The sequence below is a fragment of the Lepidochelys kempii genome, chromosome 24 (assembly GCF_965140265.1).
Source record: "Lepidochelys kempii isolate rLepKem1 chromosome 24, rLepKem1.hap2, whole genome shotgun sequence".
Lineage (NCBI taxonomy): Eukaryota > Metazoa > Chordata > Testudines > Cheloniidae > Lepidochelys > Lepidochelys kempii.
The window spans coordinates 18,128,135-18,142,411 of record NC_133279.1 but is presented as its reverse complement, the minus strand read 5'-3'; the positions used below and the strand labels follow the sequence as shown (position 1 = coordinate 18,142,411).

Sequence of the window (14,277 nt, the reverse complement as noted above, 5' to 3'; positions counted from 1 at the left end):
GCCCTGCAGGGAGCCCCCATGCCCCACTCATGCCCCCCCCCAGGGACTGGGCTGGTCGCAGGCTCCCCTCGCTCTGCCCCAGTTCCCCACTCCCCAGGCCTGCTCCTGGCTAGGGCCTGTTGGGAGGATATGGGGGGGCGGCTCCGGCCCCTTGGAGGGCACGGACCCCCCCCCAGCTCCACTGGGGTAGCCCTGGTCTGAGCCGGGGCCCCGAGAGCAGCCCCCAGGGACGGGCTGAGTTAATGCTCCTCGCCCCCAACCCACAGCCCCCCACCAGCTCTGTTAAGGCTGGTCAGTGGGGTGGGGGTGGGGGGCTGGGAGCCAGGACGCCTGGGTTCTTTCCCAGCGCTGGGGGCGGGGACGCAACAGCCTCGTTCTCAGGCGCTGCCCAACAACGTCAGTATCAGTCATCCTCTGTTGCCATGGCAACAGCCAGCTGCTGGTTGCCATAACAATGACCCCCCCTTTCACCCCCCCAGGCACAAATCAGAGCCAAAGCGTCTGACACTGGCTCTGCGTCACTGGGGGGGTGAGCCGGGACGGGCTGGGAGGGGCCGGTTGGGGGTACGGGGGGGGGGGGCATCGTGCAGTGACTGGGGCCCCCTCATTCTTTTGGCCCGGCCAGCTCCAGCCTCCCCCTCCCCCATTCCCAGCAGACCCAGGTACTGTCGTCTCCACGTCCAGTGGCAGGGAGTTCCACCGGCCCCTCAGCCTTGGGCAACCCCAGCCTGGTCTTTGTCCCCCATTGCTGGGACTCCCCCCGCCAGCCACTGCTGGCCCTGCCACCCAGCCACACTGCATCTCCCCCCACCGGGCCCTGCCCCACCTGGCCCCCGCCCCCGTCACAACGCGCGGTACATTGTCCGGGTCTGGTTTTGTTTTTATTTGTTAAATCAAGTTTGTTTTTGTCACATGACGACACGATCCCCAAACGGGGGTGGAGGGGGAGATAGGGTAAGGCCCCCCCCCGGCAGCACACACATGGGGCAGGGGGGGAGCACGCACAACACACCCAGCCCCCCATGGCCACTGGGGGTGGGTGGGAAGGACAAACCCCTCTGTTTCCTCCCCAGCCATAGGGACCCTCCCCCCCCCCACACATGGGGCTAGGCCCAAGGATGAGGCCCTGGTTTCCCTTGGTCCATAACTTGGAATCTGGGGTCAAGGGTCAGCAGCAGGATCCCCCAACCCCTCAGAAAGGGCCCTGGGGTCAGTGGGGAGGCAGGAGGGCGGGGGGGGGGCACCCAACACAGGCAGGGGGAAGCTATTGGCTTGGCTTGGTAAAGGCATGCTGGGGGGTAGGGTGGGGATCAGGACGCCTGGGTTCTATTCCACAACGCTGCTTCCGCCCGGTGCTTTGCTGAAAACCTGCCCCCCCCATACACACACACTGTATATGAGTATGCCCCCCCCAGTCTAGGGCTGAGGGCTGGCTCCTGCCCCCCATGCCCCAATGGGAATGGAAAAGGGGGTGACCTGGGGGGGCAGGGGGGAAGACAGGGGACCTGTGTGCTAAGGGGAAGAACCACACACGCGGGGGGGGGGGCACAGGGGACACATGCATGCCGAGGGGGGAGGGGATCCATGTGACTGGGGGGTCTGTATCTCCTGTAACTATCCCCCCACACTGGGCAAGAGCCCCCACGACTGCTCCCAGCCCCCCCTTAGCTCTCGGGGTCCTGGGTTCAATCCCAGGGGTGGGGGGATGTTGGTGACACCAATAAATAAATAAATACCCCCAGGTGAGGGCGGTGGGGGGGTGCCAGGGGCAGGGACAGTTTCACATTCTCAGCCACGTGTGTGGGGGGGGACGAGTCACTTTTCTCCCAGCAGATGGTCCCAGCTTCGTGGTCTCTGGCGCAGGGGGGGTGGGGGGAGAGCGGCTGGCAGTCGGGAGGTGGGGGGGCTCAGTAGTAGGTTTCCTTCTCGACCCAACCTGTGACAGAGAGGGGGGGTTAATGCTAGGTAAGGACACCCCGTTTGGCACCTCCCCCCACATATCGCCCCACCCTCCCCCATCTTCCTTACCCCCCTCCCCCTTCTCCTTCATCTCCCCCATACCAGGTCCCCATATCCCTCCAGCCCCCTTCTGCATCCCCCCATCAGCCTCCCGAGGCTGCCCCCCACCTCCGGGGTTCCGGCGCAGGATGAGTTTCCGGATCTCGTCGTACACGAAGATGAGGAAGCTGTACGGGAAGGCACAGAACCACCAGCTGGGCCTGGACGGGACAGAACCGGGGGGGTTAGTGCCAGCAGTGGGGGGACGCTGCACCCTGCCCGGCAGACACAAGGGGATTGCTGCTGGCTCCCAGGGCTGGCACCTCCCCCGGCCAGAAACCCCCAGGGCCTGCAGAGACCCTCCCCTGGCCAGGAACCCCCCACCATGGCTGCAGGGAACCCCTCCCACCAGGACGTCCACCTCCCCTAATGCAGGATCCCCACCTCGAAGGGCAGCAAAGGCAGCTCCCCCGGGCTCAACCCACCCCCCGGGCTGCAGCCCCTCACCCCCTGCATCAGGGTTCCCCCAAGGCCAATGAGCCCCTGCCCTCAGCTGCCTCTTCGGGCACCGCAGCAGCCCCTGGTGGACGAAAGGTGCAACTGCAGCGCTGCCTCCCCGGGAGAATCTATTACTCTGCGGGGGACGTGAATTCTGCGCCGGGCCACGTGCCCCCCCTCCAGTTCCAGCACCAGGGATTCCCCCCGGGGAAGCAGGAGCCCCACCAACGGGGTCCCTCCACCCCGCACTCACTTCAGGGGGTACATCCGCAGCGCCACGTCCATGCCAGGGCAGTAGGACAGGAAGGCGGCCAGCGCGGTCTCCTCAAAGAGCCCGAAAATAAGGATCTTGTTCCTGAGAGAGAGACAATGAAACAGCGCCTGGGATGCCCCTCACTCCCGACCCGCAGCCGCCCCGGCAGCTCTGCCGGTGCCCCTCACTCCCGACCCGCAGCCCCCCCTGCCAGCTCTGCCGGTGCCCCTCACTCCCGACCCGCAGCCCCCCCGCCAGCTCTGCCGGTGCCCCTCACTCCCGACCCGCAGCCCCCTGCTGGCCCAGCCCCCATCTCACTTCATGCCCTGCTGGAACACTGAGTTTCTCCTGGTTTTGCAGATGATCAGATCGGCCCATTGCACCACCACGATGCTGACGAAGAAGGACGTGTGGCAGGTGAACTCCACCACCTTGCGCTGCTCGTACGTCTAAGAGGGGGAGGAGGGGGAGAGTGTCAGCATCAGCCCCCCCCCCCAAACTGCCCCCAGCCAAGGCTGCATCCAGCCATTTCAGTCAGGTGCCGCGTCCTCAGAGCTGTGTGTCCCTGACACCCTCGGCCGGGGGCTGGGGGTGTGACGCACGAGTGCACACGACCAGCCCTGGCAGGGGCAGAGGACAGCCGGACACTCGCACAGGTTGGACAATCTGGGTGAAGCAGGGTGGGGGCTGGGACAGAGGACACGGCTTGTTCCTGCTGCTGGACGTGGATGGATGGGCCCGGACAGGCCCTGGCTCCCCCCACAGCTTCCCCCCAACGTGGCCCCCTGCCAGAGCCAGGACCATGGCCGGCCCTCGGGCCAGGAGGAGAAATGGGTTCCAGCTCTGTGGGATCAGCAGGATCCTAAAATCCCTGCGGGGCAGTTAACGGGGGAGTCAGGCACCCTGGGGGAGGGGCACGAACTGGTGTGAACTGGTGGAAAAGGCCAGGCCAGGCAGGGAGACCAGGATGCAGTGACCCCCGAAGAGGGGAGACGGAGAGCCAGCATGGGGCTGGGCCAAGGGGGCCGGGGGGACCTGCCCGGGGCCCCGGGTGGCAGCGGGGGCCCCGTGGAAGCCAGGCCAGCAGAGAATCTGTTCCTGACCCAGGTGACGCTTGGCTCCATGTCTGAGCCAGACGAAGTGAGAAAAGAGGGGCCAGGGCACCAAGCGCCCGCCGCCCACCCCCACCTGCCCCCAGGGCAACGGGAACGTCTGGGAGAAAGGGCTCTGAGCCGGGGGTCCTGGCTGGGCCGGGAATAGCTGTGACCTGCCTGCCACACCGGGCGCGGTGAGAGAAACGGCTTGGTTCAAATCTGGCCTGAGAACGTTCAGGATTTAGACCTCTGACGGCTCCCGCAGAGCCAGCTGGCCTTCGCACATTTGTCCCCAGGGCCGGGGAACGTGCTCAGGTTACGGGGCTGGTGCGCGGCCGAAGGGGCGAACGAATGACTGAGCTTGCCCTGCTCTGGAGCCAGTCCCGAGCCGAGCGAGGCGGGACATTTTGGGGGTGCAAGGCCGGGGCTGGGGGGATTTGCTGGGGTCTCCCTGGGTTCCGCTCGTGCGAGGCTGCGTGTAACCTGGTTGGTGCCTTCGCGTGCTGGTGGCTGTGAGTGCAAAGCCAGAGGCTGAGAGGGACCCTGAGCCGGAGGGTAAAAGGGGACAGTGTCCCACAGTCCCAGGGGTCTGTCCCAGCCCCTCCTGGGGAGCTCCAAGGGGGGGTGACCCCGGAGCCCCCCGCCCCACCCCGCACTCACCCACTGCTGCCCGTAGCTGTCCTCCAGGTCGTTCACGGTGCGGTCATCCCAGTTGAGCCGGATCCCGACCAGCCCCGAGGGCAGGAACCCGTTCTCGGCCAGGATCACAAAGTAGGCGAAAAACCCGCCCAAGGCCTGGATCATCCCTGGGGGGCAGAGCGGGGGGTTACTGGGGAGAGCAGGGGGGCAGGGAGGGTGAGCCGGGGGCGGGGAGCTGGTAGAGGGCAGAAGGGATGGGGTGGGGGGGGAGGGCAGCAGAAGGGGAGGTAGGAACATGCCCCCCAAACCCCACCCAGGCCTTTCACCTAGAGTGACCCTCTGTCCCCAACTCACCCACCCGGCCCAGGCTCAGCCTTCCTCACTGATCTGCCCCCAGGCCGTGCCCCTCACCGATCCGCCCGTAGGCCCCCCCCACCGATCTGCCCTCCCCTCACCGATCTGCCCATAGCCCCCCCAACGATCTGCCCCCCCACCGATCTGCCCATAGCCCCCCCACCGATCTGCACGTAGGCCCCCCCACCGATCTGCCCCCCCCACCGATCTGCCCATAGCCCCCCCCACTGATCTGCCCCCCCACCGATCTGCACGTAGGCCCCCCCTCACCGATCTGCCCATAGCCCCCCCACCGATCTGCCCATAGCCCCCCCCACCGATCTGCGTATAGGCCCCCCCTCACTGATCTGCCCCCCCCCCCGATCTGCCCCCCCCGATCTGCACGTAGGCCCCCCCACACCAATCTGCCCCCCCAATGATCTGCGCATAGGCCCCCCCTCACTGATCTGCCCCCCCTCACCAATCTGCCTGTAGGCCCCCCCTCACCGATCTGCCCCCCCCTCACCGATCTGCCCGTAGGCCATGCTAATCAGCCTCTCGTTCACCAGCTTGTCCGTCCGGGGGTTTCGAGGCTGGCGTTTCATGATGTCGCTCTCGGCGGCTTCGTAGGCCAGGGAAATGGCGGGGACCTGGGGAGAGGGGGTGGGGGGGGTTACAGGCTGGGCCTGCCCAGGGCAGAGCGGGTGGGGGCCGAGCGGCGAAGGGGGCGACACGTGGAGGTGAGTCCACCCCCTCGAATGACACCCGAGTGTGCGGCAAGGCTGGGCCTGCCGGGGGGCTCCCCATGTCCGTGCCCAGGTCGATGCAGAGGATGGTGATGGTGTCGAGGGGCAGCGGGATGTTAGGGGGCGGGGGTTACAGGCTGGGCCTGCCGGGGGGCTCACCATGTCCGTGCCCAGGTCGATGCAGAGGATGGTGATGGTGCCGAGGGGCAGCGGGATGTTAGGGGGCAGGGGGGTTACAGGCTGGGCCTGCCGGGGGGCTCCCCATGTCCGTGCCCAGGTCGATGCAGAGGATGGTGATGGTGCTGAGGGGCAGCGGGATGTTAGGGGGCGGGGGGGTTACAGGCTGGGCCTGCCGGGGGTCTCCCCATGTCCGTGCCCAGGTCGATGCAGAGGATGGTGATGGTGTCGAGGGGCAGCGGGATGTTAGGGGGTGGGGGGGTTACAGGCTGGGCCTGCCGGGGGGCTCCCCATGTCCGTGCCCAGGTCGATGCAGAGGATGGTGATGGTGTCGAGGGGCAGCGGGATGTTAGGGGGTGGGGGGGTTACAGGCTGGGCCTGCCGGGGGGCTCCCCATGTCCGTGCCCAGGTCGATGCAGAGGATGGTGATGGTGCCGAGGGGCAGCGGGATGTTAGGGGGCGGGGGGGTTACAGGCTGGGCCTGCCGGGGGGCTCACCATGTCCGTGCCCAGGTCGATGCAGAGGATGGTGATGGTGTCGAGGGGCAGCGGGATGTTAGGGGGCGGGGGGGTTACAGGCTGGGCCTGCCGGGGGGCTCACCATGTCCGTGCCCAGGTCGATGCAGAGGATGGTGATGGTGTCGAGGGGCAGCGGGATGTTAGGGGGCGGGGGGGGTTACAGGCTGGGCCTGCCGGGGGGCTCCCCATGTCCGTGCCCAGGTCGATGCAGAGGATGGTGATGGTGTCGAGGGGCAGCGGGATGTTAGGGGGCGGGGGGGTTACAGGCTGGTGCCTGCCGGGGGGCTCCCCATGTCCGTGCCCAGGTCGATGCAGAGGATGGTGATGGTGCCGAGGGGCAGCGGGATGTTAGGGGGTGGGGGGGTTACAGGCTGGGCCTGCCGGGGGGCTCCCCATGTCCGTGCCCAGGTCGATGCAGAGGATGGTGATGGTGTCGAGGGGCAGCGGGATGTTAGGGGGCGGGGGGGTTACAGGCTGGGCCTGCCGGGGGGCTCCCCATGTCCGTGCCCAGGTCGATGCAGAGGATGGTGATGGTGTCGAGGGGCAGCGGGATGTTAGGGGGCGGGGGGGTTACAGGCTGGGCCTGCCGGGGGTCTCCCCATGTCCGTGCCCAGGTCGATGCAGAGGATGGTGATGGTGCCGAGGGGCAGCGGGATGTTAGGGGGTGGGGGGGTTACAGGCTGGGCCTGCCGGGGGGCTCCCCATGTCCGTGCCCAGGTCGATGCAGAGGATGGTGATGGTGTCGAGGGGCAGCGGGATGTTAGGGGGCGGGGGGGTTACAGGCTGGTGCCTGCCGGGGGGCTCCCCATGTCCGTGCCCAGGTCGATGCAGAGGATGGTGATGGTGCCGAGGGGCAGCGGGATGTTAGGGGGTGGGGGGGTTACAGGCTGGGCCTGCCGGGGGGCTCCCCATGTCCGTGCCCAGGTCGATGCAGAGGATGGTGATGGTGTCGAGGGGCAGCGGGATGTTAGGGGGCGGGGGGGTTACAGGCTGGGCCTGCCGGGGGGCTCCCCATGTCCGTGCCCAGGTCGATGCAGAGGATGGTGATGGTGTCGAGGGGCAGCGGGATGTTAGGGGGCGGGGGGGTTACAGGCTGGGCCTGCCGGGGGTCTCCCCATGTCCGTGCCCAGGTCGATGCAGAGGATGGTGATGGTGCCGAGGGGCAGCGGGATGTTAGGGGGTGGGGGGGTTACAGGCTGGGCCTGCCGGGGGGCTCCCCATGTCCGTGCCCAGGTCGATGCAGAGGATGGTGATGGTGTTGAGGGGCAGCGGGATGTTAGGGGGCGGGGGGGTTACAGGCTGGGCCTGCCGGGGGGCTCACCATGTCCGTGCCCAGGTCGATGCAGAGGATGGTGATGGTGCCGAGGGGCAGCGGGATGTTAGGGGGCAGGGGGGGTTACAGGCTGGGCCTGCCGGGGGGCTCCCCATGTCCGTGCCCAGGTCGATGCAGAGGATGGTGATGGTGCCGAGGGGCAGCGGGATGTTAGGGGGCGGGGGGGTTACAGGCTGGGCCTGCCGGGGGGCTCCCCATGTCCGTGCCCAGGTCGATGCAGAGGATGGTGATGGTGCCGAGGGGCAGCGGGATGTTAGGGGGCGGGGGGGTTACAGGCTGGGCCTGCCGGGGGGCTCCCCATGTCCGTGCCCAGGTCGATGCAGAGGATGGTGATGGTGTCGAGGGGCAGCGGGATGTTAGGGGGCGGGGGGGTTACAGGCTGGTGCCTGCCGGGGGGCTCACCATGTCCGTGCCCAGGTCGATGCAGAGGATGGTGATGGTGCCGAGGGGCAGCGGGATGTTAGGGGGCGGGGGGGGTTACAGGCTGGGCCTGCCGGGGGGCTCACCATGTCCGTGCCCAGGTCGATGCAGAGGATGGTGATGGTGCCGAGGGGCAGCGGGATGTTAGGGGGCGGGGGGGTTACAGGCTGGTGCCTGGCGGGGGGCTCACCATGTCCGTGCCCAGGTCGATGCAGAGGATGGTGATGGTGCCGAGGGGCAGCGGGATGTTGGCCATGATGAAGAGCAGGAAGGGGGTGATCTCGGGGATGTTGCTGGTCAGCGTGTAGGCGATGGATTTCTTCAGGTTGTCGAAGATCAGCCGCCCTGCAGGGAAGGTTCGGATGTGAGGGAGGGAATGAGGGGGGGCCAGCACCCGACACCCCTACTCTCTCCCCCCACCCCCAGCCCCCCCTCACCCTCCTCCACGCCGGTGACGATGGAGGCGAAGTTGTCGTCCAGCAGGATCATGTCGGCCGCCTGCTTGGAGACGTCGGAGCCGGCGATGCCCATGGCCACCCCGATGTCGGCCTTCTTCAGTGCCGGGGAGTCGTTCACACCGTCGCCTGTCACGGCCACGATGGCACCCTGCGGGGGGCACACATGGGTCAGGGCCGGGGCCGGGGGGGGAGAGTCACGGGGGGGGAGTCACAGGGGCGTGGGAGAGTCACGGGGTGCCGGGGGGCAGGGGAGAGTCACGGGGGGAGTCACAGGGTGCAGGGGGGGCAGGGGAGAGTCAAGGGGGGGAGTCAAGGGGGCGTGGGAGACTCACGGGGTGCAGGGGGGCAGGGGAGAGTCAAGGGGGGAGTCACGGGGGCGGGGGAGAGTCACGGGGGGAGTCACAGGGTGCAGGGGGGCAGGGGAGAGTCAAGGGGGGGGAGTCGCGGGGGCGTGGGAGACTCATGGGGTGCAGGGGGGCGGGGGAGAGTCAATGGGGAGTCATGGGGGGCGTGGGAGAGTTATGGGGTGCAGGGGGGCAGGGGAGAGTCAAGGGGGGAGTCACAGGGTGCAGGGGGGGCAGGGGAGAGTCAAGGGGGGGGAGTCAAGGGGGCGTGGGAGACTCACGGGGTGCAGGGGGGCAGGGGAGAGTCAAGGGGGGAGTCACGGGGGCGGGGGAGAGTCACGGGGGGGAGTCACAGGGTGCAGGGGGGCAGGGGAGAGTCAAGGGGGGGAGTCGCGGGGCGTGGGAGACTCACGGGGTGCAGGGGGGCGGGGGAGAGTCAATGGGAGTCATGGGGGGCGTGGGAGAGTTATGGGGTGCAGGGGAGAGTCAAGGGGGGAGTCATGGGGGCGTGGGAGAGTCACGGGGGGGACTCGGACCTGTCTCTGGCAGCCCTCCACGATGATGAGTTTCTGCTGGGGCGAGGTGCGGGCGAAGACGATCTCCGTGTGGTTCTGCAGGATCTCGTCGATCTGCTCCGTGCTCATGTCCTTCAGGTCCGTGCCGTGGATCACGCAGGCCTTGGCGTCCCTGGGCGGGAGGTGGGCAGGGTCAGCGCCTTCCCCCAGGCTTGGCACCACCGGTGGCCCTCTCTGCAGATGCCCAAAGACCCTTGTGCCCCCTCATCGGGGGGGTTCTCCCCACCTCCCCTGCCCCCCAGCCCCCTGTGACGAACTGGGAAATGTTTGTAATATTTTTATGAGTCCTGTGCACGCCTCAGTTTCCCCTAGAGGGCGCATGGCCGCTTGGTGGGGAAGGGATTCAGTCCACTGAGCCTGAGGGAAGAGGGGGACCCCTGGGGGTCTGGGACATCAAAGGGGTCCTCCAAGGGGTAGCTCCAGAGAAAGTTCAGGGCCTGTGGGCTCCGTGACACCCCCTCCCCTGGGGCCCCTGCCCCCCATACCTGGGGTTGACCTGGCTGACGGGGATGTTGAGGCGGGCGGCGATGTCTTCCACGGTCTCGTTGCCCTCGGAAATGATGCCCACGCCCTTGGCGATGGCCTTGGCGGTGATGGGGTGGTCGCCGGTCACCATGATAACCTGGGGGGCGATGGGGGGGGTTATTACACCCCAGCGTGGGGGGTGAGAGGAGCCCACCCAGAGGTGGCTGCGTCTCAGTGCCGGGCGAGGGGTCACAGAATCAGAGATTAGGGCTGGAGGAGACCTCAGCAGGGTCTAGTCCGACCCCAAAACCGCCCCAGCCGGGGCTTTGTCAAGCCGGGCCCCTGTCTAACCAGCCCCCAAGGGGCCCAGGTCCTGCGGGGTTCACCTTGATGCCAGCGCTGCGGCACTTGCCCACGGCGTCGGGCACAGCGGCCCGGGGCGGGTCGATCATGGACATGAGCCCCACGAAGCAGAGGTTCTCGGTGGCGAAGTTCACGTCGTCGCAGTCGAAGGCGAAGCCCTTGGGGTACTGCTCCTCCGGCATGTAGAAGTGACAGAACCCTGGGGGGGCTGGGGGGGTCAGAGCCACCGGGCCCAGCCAGAGTCCCCAGCCTCCTGGCCCTAGCCCAGCTCCCAGCCCTGCCAGCACCCCTCCTCCCAGCCCCGACCACCTGTGTCCACCCCTTCCCCTATTCCCCAGCATCTCAGTGCACCCATTGCCCAACCCCTCCCCAGCCCCCCAAATCTCCCGGACGCCCCCCGAGCACCTGCTGGCCCAGCCCCGGACGCCCCCCCGAGCACCCCGCTGGCCCAGCCCCGGACACCCCCCGAGCACCCGCTGGCCCAGCCCCTGACGCCCACAGAGCACCCACTGGCCCAGCCCTGATGCCCACCAAGCACCCGCTGGGCCAGCCCCAGACACCCCCCAAGCACCCGCTAGCCAAGCCCCTGACGCACACCAAGCACCAGCTGGGCCAGCCCCAGACACCCCCTGAGCACCCGCTGGGCCAGCCCCGGACACCCCCTGAGCACTCGCTGGCCCAGCCCCAGACGCCCCCTGAGCACTCGCTGGCCCAGCCCCAGACGCCCCCCGAGCACCCGCTGGGCCCAGCCCCGGACACCCCCCGAGCACTCACTGGCTCAGCCCCAGACGCCCCCCGAGCACCCGCTCGCCCAGCCCCGGATGCCCCCCGAGCACTCGCTGGCCCATCCCCGGACGCCCCCCGAGCACCCACTGGGCCAGCCCCGGACACCCCCCGAGCACCCACTGGGCCAGCCCCTGACGCCCCCCGAGCACCCGCTGGCCCAGCCCCGGACACCCCCCGAGCACCCACTGGGCCAGCCCCTGACGCCCCCCGAGCACCCGCTCGCCCAGCCCCGGACACCCCCCGAGCACCCGCTGGCCCAGCCCCGGACGCCCCCCGAGCACCCACTGGGCCAGCCCCGGACACCCACCGAGCACCCGCTCGCCCAGCCCCTGACGCCCCCCGAGCACCCGCTGGCCCAGCCCCAGACACCCCCCGAGCACCCGCTGGCCCAGCCCCGGACGCCCCCCGAGCACCCGCTGGCCCAGCCCCGGACACCCCCCGAGCACCCGCTGGGCCAGCCCCTGACGCCCCCCGAGCACTCGCTGGCCCAGCCCCGGACACCCACCGAGCACCCGCTCGCCCAGCCCTGGAAGCCCCCCGAGCACCCGCTGGCCCAGCCCCGGACACCCCCCCGAGCACCCGCTGGCCCAGCCCCGGACACCCCCCGAGCACCCGCTGGCCCAGCCCCGGACGCCCCCCGAGCACCCGCTGGCCCCAGCCCCGGACACCCCCCGAGCACCCGCTGGGCCAGCCCCTGACGCCCCCCGAGCACTCGCTGGCCCAGCCCCGGACACCCACCGAGCACCCCGCTCGCCCAGGCCGCCCAGCTCCAGGTAGGCGTTCTGAAAAGCCTCCTTCAGCTCCTCGTCCAGCGGCTGCTCCTTGCCCTGCAGCAGGATGGTGGAGCAACGATCCAGGATCCGCTCCGGCGCCCCCTTCATCACCAGCAGGTAACGGTTGTCATTGGGGTCCTCGGTCTCGTGGATGGACAGCTGGGGGGCGAGGGGGCATCAGGGATGGGAATGCAGACCCCCCCAGCCACCTGCCAGCCCCCCATATTCCCCCATGTCTCCCCAGCAGGGAGCACTAACCTGCCCACCAATATCTGCCCCCCATCCCCCTCTGATGAAAGTGAACTTTCTGTCATATTTTTGAGTCCTGGCGTGCCTCGGTTTCCCCTGCATGGCACAGGGCTGCCCAGCGGGGGAGAGGGGTTCCGTCCGCTCTCAGGGCAGACTCACAGACATAGGGGTCGGGGGGCTGCCCTGGATTCCCTGAGCCCGGCCTGAGAGGGGACCGCGGAGCTCAGTGGGGGAAGGGACTCAGTCCACAGGGGGGTCGCGGCAGCTTGGCCGGGCTCTGCAGTGACCTGAGCTCAGGGCCCCCCAGGCCACGGCCAGGGACCGACGGCCCGAGTCTGCCGACGCTGCCCAGTGTCCCCGTCAGTCCCTGCCGCGGGCACGACACCCCCAGAGCCCGTCTCCGCCGGCGCTGGGCAGAGCTCCCGGGCTGAGGCAGGAGGGCTGGAGCTCCGTCTCAGAGGCGGGGGTCGCAGGGGGCCAAGCCCAAGGGAAGGGGGGATCCCTGGGGGTCCAGCCCGTGGCAGGGCTGCCCCAAGGGGCTGTTCCCAAGCTGGGGGTGTAGCACAGGGCCTGTGGCTCCATGACGCTCCCTGGGGCCCCACCCACCTGCCCCCCACGCCTGGGGCTGAGCTGACTGACGGGGCCCAGACTCCCAGGTAGGGGGCGGGGGGGGTGAGCCTGGGGATCGTTCCAGGCCGGTGCCCACGGGGAATCCGAGCTAATCTGATCAGCTGCCAGCGCTGGAGACAGGATTAGCCTGACAGGCTGGGAACTGCAGCCCCCCCCGGCCCCACACACACAGCCCCACAGGGAGCTGCGGGAGCTCAGGAGGAATAGGGGGTCCCAGATCATTGCGAGTTGGGGTCTGCACCCGGGACTCGGTGGTGGCGTTGAAGGGGATCTCGGATGGCTGGGGGGCTACAGCGGGTTTGGGGGCTGGGTGGATTTGGGGGGGCTGAGGGGCCCCCAGTACCTGGTACTTGTTGGTGGAGTTGAAGGGGATCTCGGCCACCTTCTTGTTTCTCTCCCGCATCAGCTTGACGGAGCCGGACGAGAGCTCGATGCATTTCAGCAGCGCCGACTCCGAAGCGTCACCAGCCACGTCCCGCTGCGGGCGGGGGGGTTAGTAATGGGGCACCCTGAACCCCCACCCCACAGCCCCAGCGCTGCCCCTGGGTAGCACCGGCCACGTCCCAGTGCAGGGGGGGCTAGACATGAACCCCTCCTGTGCCCCCACCCACCCCCGCCATTTCTGCCCTCACCCCACTGTGGGCCACAATGGGGAACCTCCCAGCTCCGTAGCCCGCCCTCCTGTGCTGCCCCCCTGTGCCCTCCCCCATACCTGGTCCCCTGTCTGCCCCCGTGTGGGGGTCGTCGCTCACCTTGAGGATGGGCACGTTGTCCTGCCCCCCCTTGAAGACGGCGCGGTTGCAGAGTCCAGCAACATGGGACAGGGCCAGCCAGGTGGCCGAGCTCTTGTCGAAGGCCGTTCCTGGGGGGGTACAGGGGGGCATTAGGAGCACCCAGTGGGGCAGCTGGGGCACCCCCAGGACTCCCCACAGGGATTGGGGCACCCCAATGTGTGCAACTCCCCCATCCTGGCTGCACCGTGACTTAACCCCCCTGGAGCCCCCAACGCCTCCCCACGCAGCCCCCCATCTCTTCCCTCTCATGAACCGCCCCCAGCCCCATTCAGAGACCTCCCCCCAGCGTCCCTCTGCCCTAGAGATCCCCAGCAGCACCCTGCTCAGCCCCCACCCCCAGGAGACCCCGTCCTCACCCGGGCCTGCTCTCAGCCCGTCCCCGCCCCGCTCTGCCCCCCCGCCCCCGCCCGGCGCCCCTCACCCGACTGGTCCTCGGTGGTGTCGGCCTCGTGGATCTGGTTGTCGAACCACATGTGGGCGACCGTCATGCGGTTCTGGGTCAGGGTCCCCGTCTTGTCGGAGCAGATCGTGGAAGTGGAGCCCAGCGTCTCCACCGCCTCCAGGTTCTTCACCAGGCAGTTCTTCCGCGCCATGCGCTTGGCCGTCAGCGTCAGACAGACCTGGGGGGGGGTCAGCGAGGCCACGGGGACCCCCACCCGGGCCCTCCCCGCTGGACCCACCCCTCAGCACAGCGGTACGCCCAGCCCAGAGACCACAGACCCCCCAGCCAGAGACCACAGACCCCCCCTCCAGAGACCACAGACCCCCCAGCCCAGAGACCACAGACCCCCCCATCCAGAGACCACAGAGCCCCACTCTGAGATAGCGCGT

The 14,277-nt window shown here is 68.7% G+C and overlaps 2 protein-coding genes across 3 annotated transcripts; both read right to left on the bottom strand.

The window, feature by feature from the left end:
• Window positions 1–859: 859 nt before the first annotated feature.
• On the bottom strand, window positions 860–5,787 carry LOC140903012 (sodium/potassium-transporting ATPase subunit alpha-3-like). Of its 2 annotated transcripts, none has more exons than XM_073323646.1 (7): window positions 5,721–5,787; window positions 5,342–5,465; window positions 4,504–4,649; window positions 3,068–3,198; window positions 2,750–2,851; window positions 2,128–2,219; window positions 860–1,936 (listed from the first exon to the last, which is right to left on the bottom strand). In XM_073323646.1, exons 1-7 carry the CDS (start codon window positions 5,721–5,723, stop codon window positions 1,908–1,910), a joined length of 627 nt encoding a protein of 208 aa, XP_073179747.1. In that variant the 5' UTR covers window positions 5,724–5,787; the 3' UTR covers window positions 860–1,907. The 2 variants fall into 2 exon arrangements, with proteins under 2 accessions (XP_073179747.1, XP_073179748.1); XM_073323647.1 differs by lacking the exon at window positions 5,721–5,787 and adding an exon at window positions 5,621–5,673 and having other exon boundaries at window positions 5,342–5,466.
• Window positions 5,788–8,134: 2,347 nt separating this feature from the next.
• On the bottom strand, window positions 8,135–14,168 carry ATP1A3 (ATPase Na+/K+ transporting subunit alpha 3). The gene is made up of 9 exons (XM_073322997.1): window positions 13,868–14,168; window positions 13,405–13,514; window positions 12,996–13,130; window positions 11,012–11,932; window positions 10,238–10,414; window positions 9,872–10,008; window positions 9,348–9,498; window positions 8,447–8,615; window positions 8,135–8,354 (listed from the first exon to the last, which is right to left on the bottom strand). The coding sequence occupies exons 1-9, from the start codon at window positions 14,037–14,039 to the stop codon at window positions 8,170–8,172; spliced, it is 2,157 nt and encodes a 718-aa protein (XP_073179098.1). The 5' UTR covers window positions 14,040–14,168; the 3' UTR covers window positions 8,135–8,169.
• Between the last annotated feature and the right edge of the window lie 109 nt (window positions 14,169–14,277).